The sequence below is a fragment of the Bombina bombina genome, chromosome 7 (assembly GCF_027579735.1).
Source record: "Bombina bombina isolate aBomBom1 chromosome 7, aBomBom1.pri, whole genome shotgun sequence".
Taxonomy (NCBI): Eukaryota; Metazoa; Chordata; class Amphibia; order Anura; family Bombinatoridae; genus Bombina; species Bombina bombina.
The window spans coordinates 294,920,368-294,941,189 of record NC_069505.1 but is presented as its reverse complement, the minus strand read 5'-3'; the positions used below and the strand labels follow the sequence as shown (position 1 = coordinate 294,941,189).

General features: G+C 35.9%; 1 protein-coding gene across 1 annotated transcript in view; it reads left to right on the top strand.

The window, feature by feature from the left end:
• DNAH12 (dynein axonemal heavy chain 12) overlaps positions 1 to 20,822 on the top strand; it is a 300,387-nt gene that overhangs the window by 81,497 nt on the left and 198,068 nt on the right. Inside the window, exons 18-24 of the mRNA XM_053689370.1 lie at positions 1,769 to 1,969; positions 3,333 to 3,527; positions 4,506 to 4,627; positions 5,392 to 5,674; positions 7,517 to 7,636; positions 9,625 to 9,781; positions 11,236 to 11,408. Coding sequence (XP_053545345.1) covers positions 1,769 to 1,969; positions 3,333 to 3,527; positions 4,506 to 4,627; positions 5,392 to 5,674; positions 7,517 to 7,636; positions 9,625 to 9,781; positions 11,236 to 11,408 — 1,251 coding nt within the window. The remainder of the gene's footprint in view (positions 1 to 1,768; positions 1,970 to 3,332; positions 3,528 to 4,505; positions 4,628 to 5,391; positions 5,675 to 7,516; positions 7,637 to 9,624; positions 9,782 to 11,235; positions 11,409 to 20,822) is intronic.

Genomic DNA, 20,822 nt, shown 5'->3' with positions numbered 1-20,822 from the left:
TGAATATAACTGTGTTTAACCCCTGGTAATTCAGCACCATGGGGCAATACACTACTAGCAGCTAGCTGAGCACATCAGCCAATGACAAGAGGCATATATGTGCTAGCTCTCAGTAGATAATCTGCGAACAACATGAAGAGACAGAAGCGCCACATGGCCCAATATTGTATGGAACAAGAGAAATGGTATATGTGACAATTGCACTCACATGTAATCAGACACCCCTATGCAATTGTCACATATACCATTATCCTTGTTCCATACAATATTGGGCCATGTGGCGTTTCTGTCTCTTCATGTTGTTCGCAGATTACTGATTTTGGATCGTGGCCTGATCCGCTACAGATAGCTGCCTTGATCGACCCAGTCATCTACTCTCATCTAGGGTTGCCACCTTTTGCCCAAATAGATTCTGGACACTTTTTAAGGGGGCGTGGAGAGGGCGTGATTTGGGGGCGTGGCTTGTCGCGGCCTCAAATTCATTATGAAATTCATTTTATATATATATATATATAATATATATAATATATATATATATATATATATATAAATATATATATAATATATATATATATTTTATATATATATATATATATATATATATATATATATATATTTAAATAATATATGACACACAGCAGGGAAGCCCCGATGAGGGTAAAGGAAAGTCGGCTTAAGCTGAGAACCTGCCCCCCCTGACCATTCATATAGATCTAGTGAAGGAGCGTGCAGGGAACCAAGGAGCACAGTTGGAGATCGGGCTACCGCAATCCGGGCAGCAGAGATTAGGGGGACCGAGATAACAAGGAGAGCATAGTGCAGCAGAGACCCACATGTATAAAAAGAGGACACCGTGACACTCCTGATCTTTCACCCTACCAGTAACCAGACGGAAGCAGCGTAAAGGAAGCAGCGTCACGGTCACTATAGTGACGACCTACTGGTTGGGCAGCCTCCACCTACCCGGTCTGGTTAGTAACCCCGGGCTAAGCGCTCCTCTGGTCAGCTTATTTTTTGCAAAGTCTGTGCTCGAGTCACTGCTGCGCCAGGGGAGCGCTTAGCCCGGGGCATTTGCGGCTAGTTTCGGGACACAGAGCCTCAAACCGGGTTTGTCCCGGTGAAACCGGGGCGGGTGGCAACCCTACCAGTCTCATCTGATACCATCATTTCTAATGAGACTGTTTCATAGTTTGTCAACATATGACTACATATCACGTATAGTTTTGTATCTGAAATTTTGTATTCACACCTCCTTATACCAGTCTTGCATTTACCAAAAGGAATTTCAGATAGGAGCTTATTTTTAAATTCTGTTTTTAATATGTGTTATTGTTGTCAGTTCATTATCCATTAGAGACTACTCCTACAAGTACATCTATGTGCATCTGACCATCAGCTTTTAGAGGTTCACTTCCTGGTGACACAAGGGTGCCCCCTATTCTCCTCTCATTCAGTAGATAATCAGCAGCTAGCTCTCAGTAGATAATTAGCAGCTAGCTCTCAGTAGATAATCAGCAGCTAGCTCTCAGTAGATAATCAGCAGCTAGCTCTCAGTAGATAACTGACGTAAACTGAAACGCACAGGAGAAGCAGACACAATTAAAAATGAGTACACTGGAAAGTTACTATACGTAGATATTTTTTTTATTTTTTTTAATTCAAATTGACATCCCTTTATGTATTATAACAAATCAAGATGCATATAAAAATTATTTTCAAAACAAATCACAATTTGACATTCTGTATTATATTTATGATTTCTTATCAGGAGTTCTCACTGGAGAAAGCAATGCACACGATGGAGGAAAACTGGGATACGATTTCATTCAATACAACCTCATATCGAGAGACAGGAATATCTATTTTATCAGCAGTGGATGAAATCCAGACAACTCTAGATGACCAAATTATAAAGACGCAGACGATGCGGGGATCACCGTTCATTAAGCCTTTTGAGGATAAAATAAAGGTATTCATGCTTTCACATCTCGCCATATACTGTGTTATATAGTATCCGTAAAGCACATCTGGTTGGCTAGTTTTATAAACTTACATTTAGCCATATATCATAAACTCAGATTATTACATATAAACATATTTTATGTTTTGGAGTGTCTTGAAAAAATAAAAAAATAAATAAACTGAATTTGACTTTGGAGTTGGATGAAGTCAGGGCATTTTATGGGTTGGGTGGAGTCAGGGCATGTCTTTGACAGGGTTGAGTGGAGTCAGAGTGTGCCATGGGTGGGGTTGGATGAAGTCAGGGCATGTCATGGGTAGGGTTGGGTGGAGTCATGGCATGTTTCAGGTGGAGTTAGGTATCGTTAGGGCGTGTCCTGGGTGGAATTGGGTGGAGTCATGGCATGTCTTAGGTGGAGTTAGGTACAGTCATGGCATATCCTGGGTGGGGTTGTGTGGAGTCATGGCATGTCCTGGGTGTGGTTGGGTACAGTCAGGGCATGTCCTGGGTGGGGTTGGGGGGAGTCAGGGCATGTCCTGGGTAGGGTTGACTATAGACAGGGAATGCCCTGGGTGTGGTTGGGTGGAGTCGGGACACGTCCTTGGTGGAGTTGGGTGGAGTCAAGACAAGTCGAGGTGGGGGTGGAGACGGTGCATGACCTGGGTGGGGTTGGGTGGAGTTGGGGCACCTTTGGCAATCCCACAATAAGCTGGATGGTGGGGAGGTATGGGAGTTTCGGCCTGATGGTAATATTGCTGCAGTCAAAATATCTTATTCTTGATTTCACTGTAGCCAGAATATGAAACCCTTGGGTACAAGGGAAGTCCACAGCCCTAACCCTGATCCTAACCCAATCCCTAAACCTAACTGTAGTATCAATCCCTAATACCAATACCAAACACAGTCCTTAAAGGGATAGTGTATTCAGGCAAGCATCTGGTAAAAGTTAATTGTATTTAATGCATCTGCAGGAACACCTATTAAAATGGTCTGGGCTCTCTCTCCGACCCCCATTGGGAGGTTGATTTCTACTGCTACCTCTTAGTTACATAGCTATTGTTTAGACAGTACTACAGTATTGAAGTTGTCAGTATATATGGTTCGGTTGGGCTCTCTCTCCCACCCCCATTGGGAGGTTTATTTCTACTGCTACCTCTTATTTACATAGCTATTGTTTAGACAGTGCTACAGTATTGAAATTGTCAGTATATATGGTTGGGTTCAATAGGCAAATGCAGCTTTTAAATAACCAAATAAAAGTAACAAGCTATTTGTTAACAATATATACACTGTCCCTTTAATCTTAACTGTATATTAAACACAAATTCCTAACTGTTGAGACATTAATGACATTACAAATATTTTTCTTAAGGTCTGGGAAGAAAGGCTGATTCGAATTCAAGAAACAATTGACGAGTGGTTGAAGGTTCAAGCTCAGTGGCTTTACTTGGATCCTATCTTTTCCTCTGAAGACATCATGCAGCAAATGCCGGAAGAAGGGCGTCTCTTCCAGACAGTCGATAGAAACTGGAGAGAGATTATGAAGCACTGTGTGAAAGACCCAAAGGTAATCTCTGCTTCCATCAGACACCAGAAACGTTTCATTACACATCTAATGTCTTAACATTACAATTGTGTTAGTGTACTACCAATAATTGTGTCATCTGTGAACTCACCTATTGCTGTCTATCTATTTATCTGTATATATCTGTGCATTGTTATCTGTCTGTCTATGACAAGTAATATATAACCTATTAAGGGCTAGATTACAAGTGGAGTGCTAACTTATCGTACGCCCACAATCCAGGAAATTCGCCCATTTACAAGTGCGTGATAAATAATCAGCCTTTACAAGTGGCTTGTTATTGCTACCACAAGCTCGCGGTAGCAATTAGCGCTCAGAAACTTAACCAGAGATCAGATCTCTGGTTAATTTTTTTATTTTCTCCCAACTGGCCCCAAATTTAAGTGTACTGTAGCTTTTTAAAAATAAAATCAACCACACGAAGCAGTTTTTAGGAGTTAAAAGTGGCGGTTGAGGGGTGTTAGAAAAAAAAAAGGCACTGAAAAGTGCCTTTACATTGCTGTCTATGGGTACTGTGTGTTCCCAGTAATATATATATATATATATATATATATATATATATATATATATATATATATATACTGTATATATATATATATATATATATTTATATTTGCTGCCATCGCTAAGCTACTTACCCCCTTCAATGCGCTTAGGCTCTGGGCCTTCTCTGACGCTATCAGAACAAGGCTACCATTGGAGCCTATAGAAGCGCGCTCTTGTGAGCAAAATGCTTCCCATGAATGCGAACGCGAGCTAACAACTTGCAATACCAGCGCACATTAGTATGCGTTGGTATTACTTAGTGGAGTGCTAATATCACTTTCATGAAAGCGATATTTAGCGCTCCACTTGTAATCTGACCCTTAGTTCTCTGTAAGACTCTCAAGTACATTATTAATTTACTGTAGAGAATGCTGGAGCGTTCTTAGTGTTCTTTACTTTTTTTTTATATTTCAGGTCCTAAATGCCACCTCCTTGACTGGGCTTTTAGAGAAGCTTCAAGACAGTAACTCTCTTCTGGATAAAATCATGAAGGGCTTGAATGCTTATCTGGAAAAAAAGAGACTTTTCTTTCCACGGTAAAATCTTCTGTGTTTATAGATAACTAAACCTGGGGTACTTTCCCCATGACAGTTACTTTATCAGTTCTAGGTTGTTGTTGTTTTTTTAATGTTCAAGAGTCATCTTAAAGGGACAGTCTAGCTAAATTCAACTTTCATGACTCAGATAGGGCATGTCATTTTAAACACATTTTTAATTTAATTTACTTTATCATCAGATTTGCTTTGTTCTCCTACTATTCCTAGTTAATAGCTAAACCTGGGTAGGCTCATATGCTAATGTCTAATCCCTTGAAGGCCGCCTCTTATCTGAATGCATTTGATAGTTTTTCACAACTAGAGGACGTTAGCTCATGTGTGTCATATAGATAAAATTGTGCTCACGCCCGTGGAGTTACTTGGAAGAGGGCACTGATTGGGTAAAATGCGAGTCTGTCAAAAGAACTGAAATATGGGGTAGTCTGCAGAGGCTTAGATACAAGGTAATCACAGAGGTAAAAAGTATATTAATATAACAATGTTGGCTGTGCACAACTGGGGAATGGGTAATAAAAGGGATTATCTATCTTTTTAAACAATAACAATTCTGGAGTAGACTGTCCCTTTAAACAGTAACATTGTTAAGCTTTAGCTACATAATAAAATGCAATAAAAAGACTTTAATGGAGATACTTGTTGTAACCACCAGTAAGACAAAACCAGCATAATATATTAATCATTTTAGTATTGTGTTCATAAATGAATGTGCTATTTCGTGTAATTATATAAATGTTTATTTGTAGCTTTTTCTTCTTATCAAACGATGAAATGCTTGAGATCTTATCAGAAACAAAAGATCCCCTTCGTGTTCAGCCGCATTTAAAAAAGTGCTTTGAAGGCATCGCAAAACTGGAATTCCTTGACAACCTGGATATAAAAGCGATGTACAGCAGCGAGGGGGAGAGGGTGGAACTAATTCAAACGATATCCACTTCAGAAGCTCGAGGTGCAGTTGAAAAATGGCTTATTCAAGTGGAAGATATTATGTTGCGCAGTGTTCGTGATGTTATAGCTCGATCAAGATTGGTATGGCTTTATTTACTAATAGCGCCTTTGTTTTATATAAATTATTTTTGGTGTTATGGGTTTTATGCTTTTTTTGAAGTCCTAATCAGCCAGCTCCTTCTTACTAGCCAATGAAGTACTTGCTATTTGCAGCTTTTGCCTGATTAAAGGGATACTAAACCTAAACCAATTTTAAGCAACTTTCTGTTTTACCTATTATCGTTTTTTTCATTCTTTTGTTATCTTTATTTGAAAAAGCAAGAGCCAGCCCATTTTTGGTCAGCACCCTGGATAGTGCTTGCTGATTAGTGGCTACATTTAGCTATCCAATCAGCAAGCACAACCTAGGTTCTGAACCAAAAAAGGGCTGGCTCCTAAGCTTTACATTCCTGCTTTTTAAATAAAGATAGCAAGAGAACAACGACAAATTGATAATAGGAGTAAATTAGAAAGTTGCTTAAAAATGCATGTTCTATCTGAATCATTAAAGAAAAAAAATTGGGTTTAGTATCCCTTTAAATATTCATTATGTGTTTTGTATTTATAGAAATGTCACAATCTTGCCAAATTTACCCTCCATGTGTGTGGGGTAATATCTGTGAAATACTTCAATCCCACTTGTTTTTTTTAAAATGGCAACCAGTAATATCTGTGAAATACTTCAATCCCACTTGTTTTTTTAAAATGGCAACCAGAAGTTGAATTTGTATCTAGAAATTGGCAATTGAATTCCCCTAAAATTGAAAAAGTTTAGAATTGGTTGGTGTTTCCAACTTTACTAAAACTATTTGAGTAACTTGTGGATCATCTAAAACAGCTTCTATTTTAAGTAAAGTTTATTCATGAAAAACAAAATTTCACCTCATCTTGCCTTATTCTCAGTTTTTTTGGGAAATATGATAGACATATTTATATATTATACATTTTTTTTAAAATTCAATAATAAAACAATCACATTTAAAGGTATAGGAAAGTCAAAATTAATCTTGCATGATTCAGATAGAGCATGTAATTTTAAGATACTTTAAATTCACTTATATTTTCAAATGTGTTTTGTTCTCTTGGTATCCCTTGCTAAAAAAATAATATGCACATATCTTACACTAGTGGGAGCTGCTGCTAATTGGTGCCTGCACACATTTGTCTTTTGTGATTGGCTAACTAGATGTGTTCATCTTGCTGCATGTAGTGCAATAATGCTGTTCCTTCAGCAAAGGATAACAAGAGAACAAAGCAAATTTGATAATGGAAGTAAATTGGAAAGTTATTTACAATTGTATGTTCTATCCGAATCATGAATCTAAAAAAAACAAATAAGAAAAAAGCGCCCAGAAAGACTCTAAGTGCAATACAATTTATTTTGAATGGTTAAAAAACTGTAGCCCCAATCCCTTATATCGAGATACTCACAAGAAGCAACCTCAAACATGTGAGGTATGTAATAGCATTCAAAGTCTCAAACAGCGTTTTCCCTGGAATGTGTAGAAACTTCGGCGGACAAGATGTTTGCTTTAAACAATCCCTGAAGTGCTGTTAGAACTTGTTGTGTCCGTCTCATCCAATGGATCTCTTCTCAAAAGCAAACTCTCGTTAAAAGCTGCTCGAGAGTGTAACACCGGTCTGGGTTAGCGTAATAACGTCAGTGACGTGAAGGAGGCGTATCCGAATCATGAAATACATTTTTGGGCTTTCCTGTCCCTTTAATAATAATAAAGGTCTCATCTGTTAAATCTTTTGACAGTGAATCAAAATTTGATCTTTCAATACTCTTTCTTTCCCAGTCAACCAATGTTTGTTTTATTTACTTACTGCGCTTTCCTTTATACATTTATTTGTTTACGTTTTATTTGATTTCTTTAACAGGCCTATCCGCAAGTATTAAGGAAAGACTGGGTGAGAGAATGGCCGGGACAAGTTGTGCTCTGTGTCTCTCAAATGTATTGGACCAGCGAGGTTCAAGAAGCCATCAGTAGTGGGCCAGAGGTGCGTATGATCTTTAGGGAAATGCTAAGACCATATACTTTTAGATAGAATACACTGGCAGGGCTGACTCTATAAATGGCGCATTTGAGAGGGATAGAGAGAGCACATTAACTGTTTTTTAAGACAAATCACTCTCATATGGGGGTCTATTAATTGGGGATCAGCGCACTCTCATGTAAAACCTTGACTTGCTGAATGTTAATCTTTGAGACTGCTGAGTATGGCTGGGTTTAGATTGTATAAAATAGTGTTAGGAGTGTCATTTCATTGTTGAACCCATGCAGCACTCAAACTCAAGGTCATCCTAATCTATTTGAAACTATTAGCAAACCCTGTTATCAAGTGGTTTTCCAGTGCACTGATAGAATTTAAGAACAGAATTTTAAATTTATCACAAAAACACTTTGACAAGAAATTTTCCACTACCTACCTTTACTGTCTTTCAGTACATTTTTGCACATGCTCGTGTTAACACATGAAACTGGTACATGGCCAAAGAAGACCTTTAAAAATGTCCATTTATCATTGCAATTAAAGGGACAGTCTACTCAAAATTAAACTTTTATGATTCAGATAGGGCATGCAATTTTAAACAACTTTCCAATTTACTTTTATCATCAAATTTGCTTTGTTCCCTTAGTGGTATTTTTGAAAAGCTAAACCTAGCTAGGCTCAAACTGATTTCTAAACAGTTGAAAACCGCCTCCTAGCTCAGAGCATTTTGAAAGTTTTTCACAGTTAGACTGTGCTAGTTCACATGTGTCATATAGATAACATTGTGCTCACTCCCGTGAAGTTATTTAGGAGTCTTCCCTAATTGACTACACTGCATGTCTGTCAAAGGCACTTAGATAAGGAGGCTGTCTGCAAAGGCTTAGATACAAGGTAATCACAGAGGTAAAAAGTATATAAATATAACTGTGTTGGTTATGCAAAAACGGGGAATGGGTAATAAAGGGATTATCTATCTTTTTAAATAAGAAAAATGTTGGTGTAGACTGTCACTTTAAGTATTTGGATGTTTAAAAAAAAATGTAATTATACAATTAGAAAAAAATATTGTAAATTGCTAATTGCACATTTCATGAACTGATATTATTGGTTTAAGGGACATTAAATTCAAATTTAATTCACCATACAATGTTTAATTATACAAAATTAAAAACTTTGCAGTGCACTTTCATTATTTATTTTACATATTTTCTGTAATTTAACTCTGAAAAAGTTAGTGTTTCCACTCCTCTAGAGAGGCTGTAGAATGCAGAACCCTGACACTCCTACATGCTGCACAGTGAAAGGTTGAAAGGTCGTGCAGGAGCTCATTTATATCTGTCACTAATTGGCATAACCCAGGTCTGAACCAAAAATGGGCTGGCTCCTAAGCTTTACATTCCTGCTTTTTAAATAAAGATAGCAAGAGAACAAAGATAAATTGATAATAGGAGTAAATTAGAAAGTTGCTTAAAATTGACTGCTCTATCTGAATCATTAAAGAAAAAAAAATGGGTTTAGTGTCCTTTTAAATCTGATGCATAAATAATGCACTGATTGTAATGTACCCTTAAGTTAAACACATGCATTTAAACACTATAGACAACTCATCATCATCAATACTGGATCAATAAGCCATCATATTTTAGTTTGACTTAAGCCGAGTATCTTTTAATTTTTTTTTAACATCTCAGTGAAACGACCCTGTGAAAAACAAATGAAATGTCTGTCCCTTATTTGTTTGTATTTACTTTAAAAACCCAATTTTCCTATTAAATAAAACATCATTTTGGGAACTTAGCTAATTTGAAGAAAGACTTTTTAAATGTGCTTATATGCCCCTAGAAAACTAAGTAAATATAATCACACTGGTTGAATACAAAGCTTTTAAACATGACATAGTCTTGTGGTTTGAAATAAAACTTGTGTTGCTGGTTATGTGGTATTTTGACGGCTGCAGTGAATGATTATTTTGTATCACTTTTCTTTCCATTCAGGGTCTCAAGAATTACTATCAGAAACTTCAACTTCAGCTTAATGATATTGTTGAACTTGTAAGAGGAAAACTGCCCAAGCAAACGAGAACTACGCTGGGTGCTTTGGTGACTATTGACGTACACGCTCGGGATGTTGTTATGGAAATGATAGAATCAGGCACGGCTTTTTGTTCCTTTAATGAAAATTATGTTCAGCCATTCCTTCCCTATGCCAGAAACCATTCATAATTTGTAATGAAACGTACATCTTTGGAAGTTATATAGCATTTAGAAAGCCCCCGTAAATAAGAAACTAATTTTAAGGAACTTTACATTTTAAATGTAATTCCAAATAAAACGATTAAAGGGACATTAAAGTACAAAAAGAAAATTATCACATGCATTTTATTTTTGCGCTATTGGTTCCAGAGTAGCCCTACTGGGAGCTAGCTGGTGATTAGTGGCTACACACGTATACCTTTTGTCATTGGCTAATCAGATGTGTTCAGCTATCTCCCAGTAGTGAATTGCTGCTCTGGGGCTGATTCTGACTTTAGCCACTGTATGTGTTTAACACCTTTGCAGAACCAACATTGCAATATTAAAATAATCTAACATATTTTCTTTTTGCATTTTTATGTCCTTTTAATTATGTGCAGGGAACAAAAAACTTTACAATGTTACGTTCATGATTTAATATTCCTATTCCTGCTTTTCCTGTCATTATATTTTGTAAATTAGTTGTTTTTTTCAACATCCCTTAGAGGGGCTAGAATGCATGAACTCTGATCCTGCAACATGCTATACGCATCACAGTGATTGATTGTCCAGTGTTAAAGCACATTGATATATGTCCCTAATTAGCTATATCAAAGGAGAGCATATAAACACGCTAAAGAAGATTTTTCAAGGGGTGTGTACCTAGATGCAAAACAATGCAAATTGGGTTACCAAACGGACAGTTTAAAATTCTTATGAAATGAGGAAAAGAAAACACTGGGTCTCACGGTAAGTCCAAGAAAGTTTATTGAGGAGCAGGCTTCAAAGAGGACACAGGTTAAGCTCCAACTGACGCGTTTCGCGCATGCGTACATGCGCTTCATCAAAATTCATCAAAATTCTTAGACACGTTTGCTGGCATATTTTTTAAAGTAAAGTGTTAAATCTCTCCTGTTAAAGGGACATTAAACCCAATTTTTTTCTTTCTTTTTCGTTTTTTTAGATCCAGAATACAATTGTAAAAAAGTTTCCAATTTACTTCTATTATCAAATTTGCTTCGTTCTTATGTTATTCTTTGTTGAAGAGATATCTGGATAGGTAGCGCGCACATTTCTGGAGCTCTACATGACAGGAAATAGTGCTGCCATCTAGTGCTCTTGCTACTGTATAACATTGTTGCAAAACTGCTGCCATATAATACTGCAGACACGTGCACACTCCTGAACTTACCTTCCTGCTTTTCAACAATGGATAACACAAAAACAAATAACATTTTTTAATATAAATAAATTGGAAAGTTGATTAAAATGATATGTTCTATCTGAATCATGAAAGAAAAATGTTGGGGTTTATGTCCCTTTAAGTTTACTTGAAGCTTTGTGAAAAAAATGTCGATATCCTTTATTCTCCAGGTGTATCACATGAGACAGACTTCCAATGGCTGGCACAGCTGCGGTACTACTGGGAGAATGAGAATGCCCGTGTGCGCATCATTAACTGCAATGTCAAATATGCCTATGAGTATCTGGGAAATTCACCGCGACTTGTTATAACGCCTCTCACAGACCGATGTTACCGAACTTTGGTAGGTTGTTGCTGTGATTGTAACTTTAAACAATTTCACCTTTTGTATAAAAAGTAAAAACATTCTTCTTCGTTTCACTAATATTTGTTCAGAGGGAAATGTTGGTTTTACAACAATTTAATTAATAAAAACGAAAAAATATTTTGTTGCAGTAAGAGAAGGGGCATATTTAGGTCTTGTGCTGCCCCAGGCACTCAAAATTTCCCCCTTTCAGGTTTTAAGCCTTTTTTGGCTCTAATACTTTTTGGCCCGGGTGTAATTTGACTTTTTTTTTCATGGCATTTCCAAAGTAAAACACTTTCATACACTCAGGTGGGTTGAATTAGCACATGTGTACACAGTATATACATGTGAGATTGTGAGCAGTAATACTATTTAAATATACAGTATATTTATATATATATATATATATATATATATATATATATATATATATAAATGCAGATGGCTAGCGCGCTAGTTAAGTCACCTACTGCTCCCAATAGAGACTCAAAAGGTTCTGCTCCCCCCAATCTCCCGCCCTAGGCAAGTGCCTTGTTTGCCTAGACCAAAATACGCCCTTGAGTAAGAGCAAGCTTAGTGAATGAGCACAGAGTTGTAGCTTAGGTGAGAACCAGGCACAGATGCTCTCAGGTTCCCCCCTGGCTCCCATCCTCAATGGTTTAGTGAATAGTGCACATAAAGATGGAATGATAAAGGCTTTCTTGCATTTATTTTTAATTTGTGATGAATCCATTTTTTTAATTTTATTTTAAATGGAGGGTTAATCAGTAATGGCAGATGTTGCTAATGGACTTGTTACATTATACTTATTTTTATGCTTAATACAACACCTCATAATTAACAAGTTCAGTTAAAATCATCATACTGTGTAACTTAGAGGAATACGGTTATCTAAAAACGAGGAGACTCCCAACTTTTGTAATCTTGGCTATATTTAATAAATAATAGATATGCTAGCAGGAGTATAGAAAGAAGAGTTTGGGTACTTTAGACACTGGGATAATTACAAAGTTAATATGCTGAGTTCTTGTAAGGTAAGGTGGAAAACTTACTTTGTAATGTCGTGATCTAAAGATGTACAATTTTACAACTTTTTAGATACGTGTATGTCTCTCCAGACAGTTCTCTCATTATTGCTTATACCAAAAATGTGATCAACATGTATACCATTTGTATTGTATAATTGTTATTATCTAAATAAAGCTGATTTACAAACTCTCAAAAAAAAGAAATAATCATACTGTTAGAATGTTTGATTGTGAATATTAATAATAATAATGACATTTTGTTTCATTATGAATATTAATAATAATAATAATGAAATTATCGTCGGTTATCAATATTAATATTCAATAACACTTTAAAATATTTCCTAAATTCTGACCAGTTAATCTTTATGACACACAATTATTATATTTGTGCAGTAAATCGAATATCCATTATGACCAGGTATGTGTATTAATTGATTATTACAATCTTAAAGTAATTTAACACGCTATAAAAATCTTTAGATCAAATAATATTCAAATAATATTCAATTAGATTGTCTGGTACAAATCTCACTAAATCTAATAGAACTTCCAGGAAAGTATAATTCAACTATTTTGCCCAAAATAGTCTTATAATACTTAAAATAATCAACCAGAGATTGTTACACAATACTATCAATTCAACATATATCAAGTAATTAAATAATTCTAATTTAGCCACAGGGACTAGTGCAATGTCTATGAGATATCACAGTGAAATAAAAATGAATTTGTAAATATCAATGCCTAATATTGTGAATATTAATGCCTAACCCTTTTCTCAATAATAATTGACTTAGTGCTAGTATATTTAATATATGAAATACACTGGTCTATTTAATACTAGGTTACAACTATTAAGTACCTTTTAAATCCCAATTAAACTATGGCTATAGACAATATCTTTGCTAAAGTAAATTAAAGATATTAAACCGCTTATACATTATAAGTTAACCAATTTGAGAGGTCAGTCCTCAGATATTTCTATTGTCATACTTGAATGAATTCACTATTTTGCAGCAGGAAAACAGGTCACATAGTTATATCTCTCTTGCCCCCAGAGAGAGTTCCAGCTAGGGTTTAGAGACTTGTCCAAAAGTAGGCCAAAAAAGTGTGTGAGTCTCTGGGTAACAAAGTGAGTCTGTCCCTTTCTTGTATAGTGCAAAAGCTTATATCAGTGATAGACTCCTCCTTCATTACTAAATCATTCAATGGAAATCAGAGTACGCCCTTTGAGTCTGAGCTCACCCTCTCATAGGCTACTGAGAAATGCCACTTTGCAATTCAATCCCCCTTTGATTGAATATCTCTGGCTGCAATTCCCGTATCGAACACCCGGGGGCAACAAGAATTGAAATGTGGTTTTATCAGTAAGATAATGTTCTTAAACTACAAAACAATATATTTCCTTATATATCAATTTTTATAGAAATGTATATTCAATACATTTATAATTTCCTAGTTTTAATAAAGTATTTGGTTAATATTTAGTTAATGTGATTATTTAATTTGACTGAGTACGTATTTTTAAGACTAAACTTGGGTATAATTTGATATCTATCATATATATATATATATATATATATATATATATATATATATATATATATATATATATATATATATATATATATAAAATACAAATATACCTAGCTAATGTATACTCCCAGACAATTTTCTGTTTATAGGGTTATGAGTTGAAGAGTCATATTTCTATTTGGAGATAAGGGGTATAATAATATGATTTAATTTTTCAGTAGTTATATTATGTTAATGATTAGATTTTAGGGAATATTAAATAGTATCATTTCACCAGTACTTTGATGTTATATTGTATTTTGCTAAATTTTCCAGTCATTTTTATATTATACACATTTCATGTGAGTAGAATTCTGTTGTAATTAAATCATGACAGATATATATATTTAAGCATTATTATTATTGACTATTTAATATATATGTTTTATTTCATAATTTCAAATGTCTTAATAATTTTTGAGTGCATGGAATCATGTCTATGATAATATTCGTAGGACAGCTTATTTAGTATGTTTTCATTCCAAAACCTGATAGTTCATCTGATGGTACATCAGATTTCTGAAATATAAAGAAATGTTCTTGGTCAAATATTTTAAACTCACCAATACAGCTATTTATATAATATAGCAGACACTTATCTTATGTAGTATATGGCATTAGACGTATCTCCCAGACCCATATATATATATATATATATATATATATATATATATATATATATACGATATATATATATATATATATATATATATATATACGTTTATGCAATACTAAGGTACAAATGAAATATATGAAAATCATCTAAAATGTATTTAAAATTTCAACTCTTATTAGAACTTCCCCCATAACACCAAGGGCATTGGAAGCTGACACAGAGTCTGGGGTTGTATATTTAACTTAACGTGAATTAGTTGACTCTTAATTTTATTACACCTTGCCCATGCAGGAAATCGTTGAAGGCAATTCCTTTGAGGTTTGACAAATGTCTGCTTTGAACTTTGAGATGTGTATTGAATATGACAAATGATCCGAGTCCTGAGTCTATCTCCAGGTCCCTTGAATAGCCCTGTATTTTGCAGTGCTCAAAACATATCGAAGTTTAATATTTCATATATAAATTAATTATTTTATCTTATTTTATATATATATATATATATATATATATATATATATATATATATATATATATATATAATCTAATTTCGCTCACAAATTATCTGACAATACTATGTAGACCATAGTATGCTAGGGTTAGTAATACAAAACAAATACACAGTGTAACAAATTACAATGCATTTTTTTTGCAGAATGTCCCTTTAATTGCTTCAGTACAATTAACTGCATATATCTAAATTATTTGACCCCCTGCTTAGCACAGTTATATTAATTAGTTTCTTCAGAGCAATAATTTGTTTTATAATGTTGCAATTTGTTAATGTTTATTTCATGTAATTGGCAAGAGTCCATGAGCTAGTGACGTATGAACTAGTGACGTATGGGATATACAATCCTACCAGGAGGTGCAAAGTTTCCCAAAACTCAAAATGCCTATAAATACACCCCTCACCACACCCACAATTCAGTTTTTACAAACTTTGCCTCCTATGGAGGTGGTGAAGTAAGTTTGTGCTAAGATTTCTACGTTGATATGCGCTTCTCAGCATTTTGAAGCCCGATTCCTCTCAGAGTACAGTGAATGTCAGAGGTATGTGAAGGGAGTATCACCTATTGAATGCAATGGTTTTCCTCATGGGAGATCTATTTCATAGGTTCTCTGTTATCGGTCGTAGAGATTCATCTCATACCTCCCTTTTCAGATCGACGATATACTCTCATATTCCATTACCTCTACTGATAACTGTTTCAGTACTGGTTTGGCTATCTGCTATATGTGGATGGGTGTCTTTCGGTAAGTATGTTTTCATTACTTAAGACACTCAGCTATGGTTTGGCACTTTATGCATTAATATAAAGTTCTAAATATATATGTATTGTACTTATATTTTCCATGAGTCAGGTTTATGTATATTTCTTTTTGCAGACTATCAGTTTCATATTTGAGAAAAAACATATTTAGGAAAATATTTTTCTTACCTGGGGTATAGTCTTTTTTCAATTGACTGCTTTTTTATTAAATTTCACAAGCAAAATTAGGCTCGCGAGGGCGCAAAATGCCAAAGTTTATTGCGTCATTCTTGGCGCAAGATTTTTTTTAGGGCAAAGGTACGTCCGATGACGCAAAATTTTAATTTCTGGCGTCTTAGTTGATGCTGTGTTCCTATCACAAGGTTGCGTCTACAATGGCGCAAGTGTGTCATTTCCGGATGTTGTTAGCGCCAAAGAAATTTCAGTTTGCATTGTGTGTCATACTTGGCGCCAAATAATTTCATTATTTGAAACCCCATTCCTCTATGCCTCTTGCCTTTTTCTATATCAGAGGGCTATGCTGTTTGCATTTTTTTCCCAGTCCTGAAACTGCCATGTAAGGAAATTGATAATTTTGCTTTATATGTTGTTTTTTCTCTTACATTTGCAAGAGTCTCAATCTGATCCTGTCTCAGAAACCACTGTTGGAACCCTGCTGCCTGATAACAGTTCTACCAAAGCTAAGTGCATCTGTTGTAAATTTGTGGATATTATATCTCCAGCTGTGGTATGTAATAGTTGTCATGATAAGCTTTTACATGCAGAGAATGTGTCCATCAGTAAAAGTACAATGCCTGTTGTTCCTTCAACATCTAATGTACATGATAAACCTGTGAATATAAAAGATTTTATTGCTGATGCGATTCAGAAGGCTTTGTCTGCCATCCCGCCTTCTAATAAATGTAAAAGGTCTTTTAAAACTTCTCATAAAGTTGATGAAATTTCAAATGACCGAAAACATACTGAATTATCCTCCTCTGATGAGGATCTATCTGATTTAGAAGATCCTTCCTCAGATATTGACACTGACAAATCTACTTATTTATTTAAAATGGACTATATTCGTTCCTTGTTAAAAGAGTTGTTGATTACATTGGATATTGAGGAAACTAGTCCTCTTGATATTAAAACCAGTAAAATTTTAAATTCTGTTTATAAACCTCCTTTGGTTACTCAAGAGGTTTTTCCAGTTCCTGATGCTATTTTTGATATGATTTCTAAGGAATGGAATAGTCCTGGTACTTCTTTTATTCCTTCTTCAAGGTTTAAAAAATTGTATCCTTTGCCAGCATTTAGATTGAAGTTTTGGGAAAAGATCCCCAAAGTTGATGGGGCTATTTCTACTCTTGCTAAACGTACTACTATTCCTATGGAAGATAGTACTTCTTCTAAAGACCCTTTAGATAGGAAACTTGAATCTTAACCAGAATAAAAAAATAAGCTTTCCTTAGATACCTTCTCAGGCCTGCCATTTCTATGGCTGATGTTGCAGCTGCATCAACTTTTTGGAAAGTTTAGCGCAACAGGAAATGGATCCTGATTTGTCTAGCATTGTTCGCTTGCTTCAACATGCTAATCATTTTATCTGTGATGCCATTTTTGATATCATCACAAATTGATGTTAAATCTATGTATTTAGCTATTTTAGCTAGAAGAGCTTTGTGGCTCAAATATTGGAATGCTGACATGGTATCTAAGTCTAGATTACTATCGCTTTCCTTCCAAGGTAATAAGTTATTTGTTTCTCAGTTGGATTTGATTATTTCAACTGTCACTGGGGGGAGGGAGTTTTTTTTGCCTCAGGATAAAAGACCTAAGGGTAAATCTAAAGCTTCTAACCATTTTCGTTCCTTTTGTCAAAATAAGGAACAGAAACCTAATCCTTCCCCCAAAGAATCTGGTTCCAATTGGAAACCTTCTTCAAGTTGGAGAAAATCCAAACCATTTAAGAAACCAAAGCCAGCCCCCAAGTCTGCATGAAGGTGCAGATCTCATTCCAGCTCAGCTGGTAGAGGGCAGATTAAGATTCTGTCCAAAATCAATGGATTCAGAGTATTGTCTCCCAAGGGTACTGAATAGGATTCAGAGTAAAACCTCCTGTGAGAAGATTTTTTCTCTCACGCATCCCAGCAAATCCAGTAAAGGCTCAGGCTTTTCTGAAGTGTGTTTCAGACCTGGAGCTTTCAGGGGTAATCATACCAGTTCCGTTTCAGGAACAGGGTTTGGGGTTTTATTCAAATCTATTCATTGTCCCAAAGAAAGAAGATTCATTCAAGCCAGTTCTGGATCTGAAAATTTTGAATCGTTATGTAAGTGTGCCAACTTTCAAAATGGTGACTATAAGGACTATTCTGCCTTTTGTTCAGCAAGGGAATTATATGTCCACAATAGACTTACAGGATGCATATCTTCATATTCTGATTCATCCAGACCACTATCAGTGTCTGAGATTCTCTTTTCTAGACAAGCATTACCAATTTGTCGCTCTTCCATTTGGTTTAGCGACAGCTCCAAGAATCTTTTCAAAGGTTCTCTGTGCCCTACTCTATGTCATCAGAGAACGAGGTATTGCGGTGTTTCCTTATTTGGACGATATCTTGGTACTAGCACAGTTTTTACATTCTGCAGAATCTCACACGAATCAACTAGTGTTGTTTCTTCAAAGACATGGTTGGAGGATCAATTTACCAAAAAGTTCTTTGATTCCTCAGACAAGGGTCACCTTTTTAGGTTTCCAGATAGATTCATTGTCCATGACTCTGTCTCTAACAGAGACGATTAAAATTGGTTTCAGCATGCCGGAACCTTCAGTCTCAATCATTCCCTTCAGTAGCTATGTGCATGGAAGTTTTAGGTCTCATGACTGCAGCATCGGACACAATCCCCTTTGCTCGTTTTCATATGAGACCTCTCCAGCTTTGTATGCTGAATCAATGGTTGCAGGGATTATACAAAGATATCACAATTAATATCCTTAAATCCCAATGTTCGACTCTCTCTGACTTGGTGGTTAGATCACCATTGTATAGTTCAAGGGGCCTCTTTTGTTCGTCCAACCTGAACTGTGATCACAACAGATGCAAGTCTTTCAGGTTGGGGAGCTGTCTGGGGATCTCTGACAGCACAAGGGGTTTGGAAATCTCAAGAGGCGAGGTTACCTATCAATATTTTAGAACTCCATGCTATTTTCAGGGCTCTTCAGGTTTGGCCTCTGTTGAAGAGAGAACCGTTCATTTGTTTTCAGACAGACAATATCACAACTGTGGCATATGTCAATCATCAGGGTGGAATTCACAGTCCCCAAGCTATGAAAGAAGTATCTTGGATACTTGCTTGGGCGGAATCCAGCTCCTGTCTAATTTCTGCGGTTCATATCCCAGGTATAGACAGTTGGGAAGTGGATTACCTCAGCTGTCTGACTTTACATCTGGGGAAGTGGTCGCTCCATCCAGATGTGTTTTCTCAGATTGTTCAGATGTGGGGTCTCCCAGAAAAAGATCTGATGGCTTCCCATCTAAACAAGATACTACCCAGGTACCTGTCCAGGTCCAGGGATCCTCAGACGGAAGCGGTGGATGCGTTAACAGTTCCTTGGTGTTACCAACCTGCTTATATTTTCCCGCCTCTAGTTCTTCCAAGAGTGATCTCCAAAATCATCATGGAACAATTGTTTGTGTTGCTGGTAGCTCCAGCATGGCCTCACAGGTTTTGGTATGCGGATCTTGTTCGGATGTCCAGTTGCCAACCTTGGCCACTTCCATTAAGGCCAGACCTTCTGTCTCAAGGTCCGTTTTTCCATCAGGATCTTGAATCATTAAATTTGAAGGTATGGAAATTGAACGCCTAGTGCTTAGTCATAGAGGTTTCTCTGACTCAGTGATTAATACTATGTTACAGACTCGTAAATCTGTTTCTAGGAAGATTTATTATCGAGTTTGGAAGACTTATATTTCATGGTGTTCTCATAATTTCTCCTGGCATTCTTTTAAAATTCCTAGAATTTTACAGTTCTTTCAGGATGGTTTGGATAAGAGTTTGTCTGCAAGTTCCTTGAAGGGACAAATCTCTGCTCTTTCTGTTTTATTTCACAGAAAGATTGCTAAGCTTCCTGATATTAACTGTTTTGTACAGGCTTTGGCCCGTATCAAGCCTGTCATTAAATCAATCTCTCCTCCTTGGAGACTTAATTTGGTTTTGAGGGCTTTACAGGCTCCTCTGTTTGAGCCTATGCATTCTTTGGTCATCAAACTACTTTCTTAGAAAGGGTTGTTCCTTTTGGCCATCTCTTCTGCTAGAAGAGTTTCCGAATGATCTGCTCTTTCTTGTGAATCTCCTTTTCTGATTTTCCATCAGGATAAGGCAGTTTTGCGAACTTCATTTAAATTTCTACCTAAGGTTGTGAATTCTAAGAACATTAATAGAGAAATTGTTGTCCCTTCTTTGTGTCCTAATCCTAAGAATTCTTTGGAGAGATCCTTACATTCTTTGGATGTGGTAAGAGCTTTGAAATATTATGTTGAAGCTACTAAAGATTTCAGGAAGACTTCTAGTCTATTTGTTATCTTTTCTGGTTCTATGAAAGTTCAGAAGGCTTCTGCCATTTCCTTGGCATCTTGGTTAAAGCTTTTGATTCATTAGGCTTATTTAGAGTCGAGTCAGGCTCCGCTTCAAAGAATTACAGCTCATTCTACTAAATCAGTCTTCACTTTGTGGGCTTTTAGGAATGAAGCTTCAGTTGATCAGATTTGCAAAGCAGCAACTTGGTCTTCTTTGTATACATTTACTAAATTCTACCGTTTTGATGTATTTGCTTCTTCGGAAGCAGTTTTTGGTAGAAAAGTTTTTCAGGCAGCTGTTTCAGTTTGATTCCTCTGCTTATGTTTTTAAGTTTTTTCTTTTCATTATGAAAATAAACTTA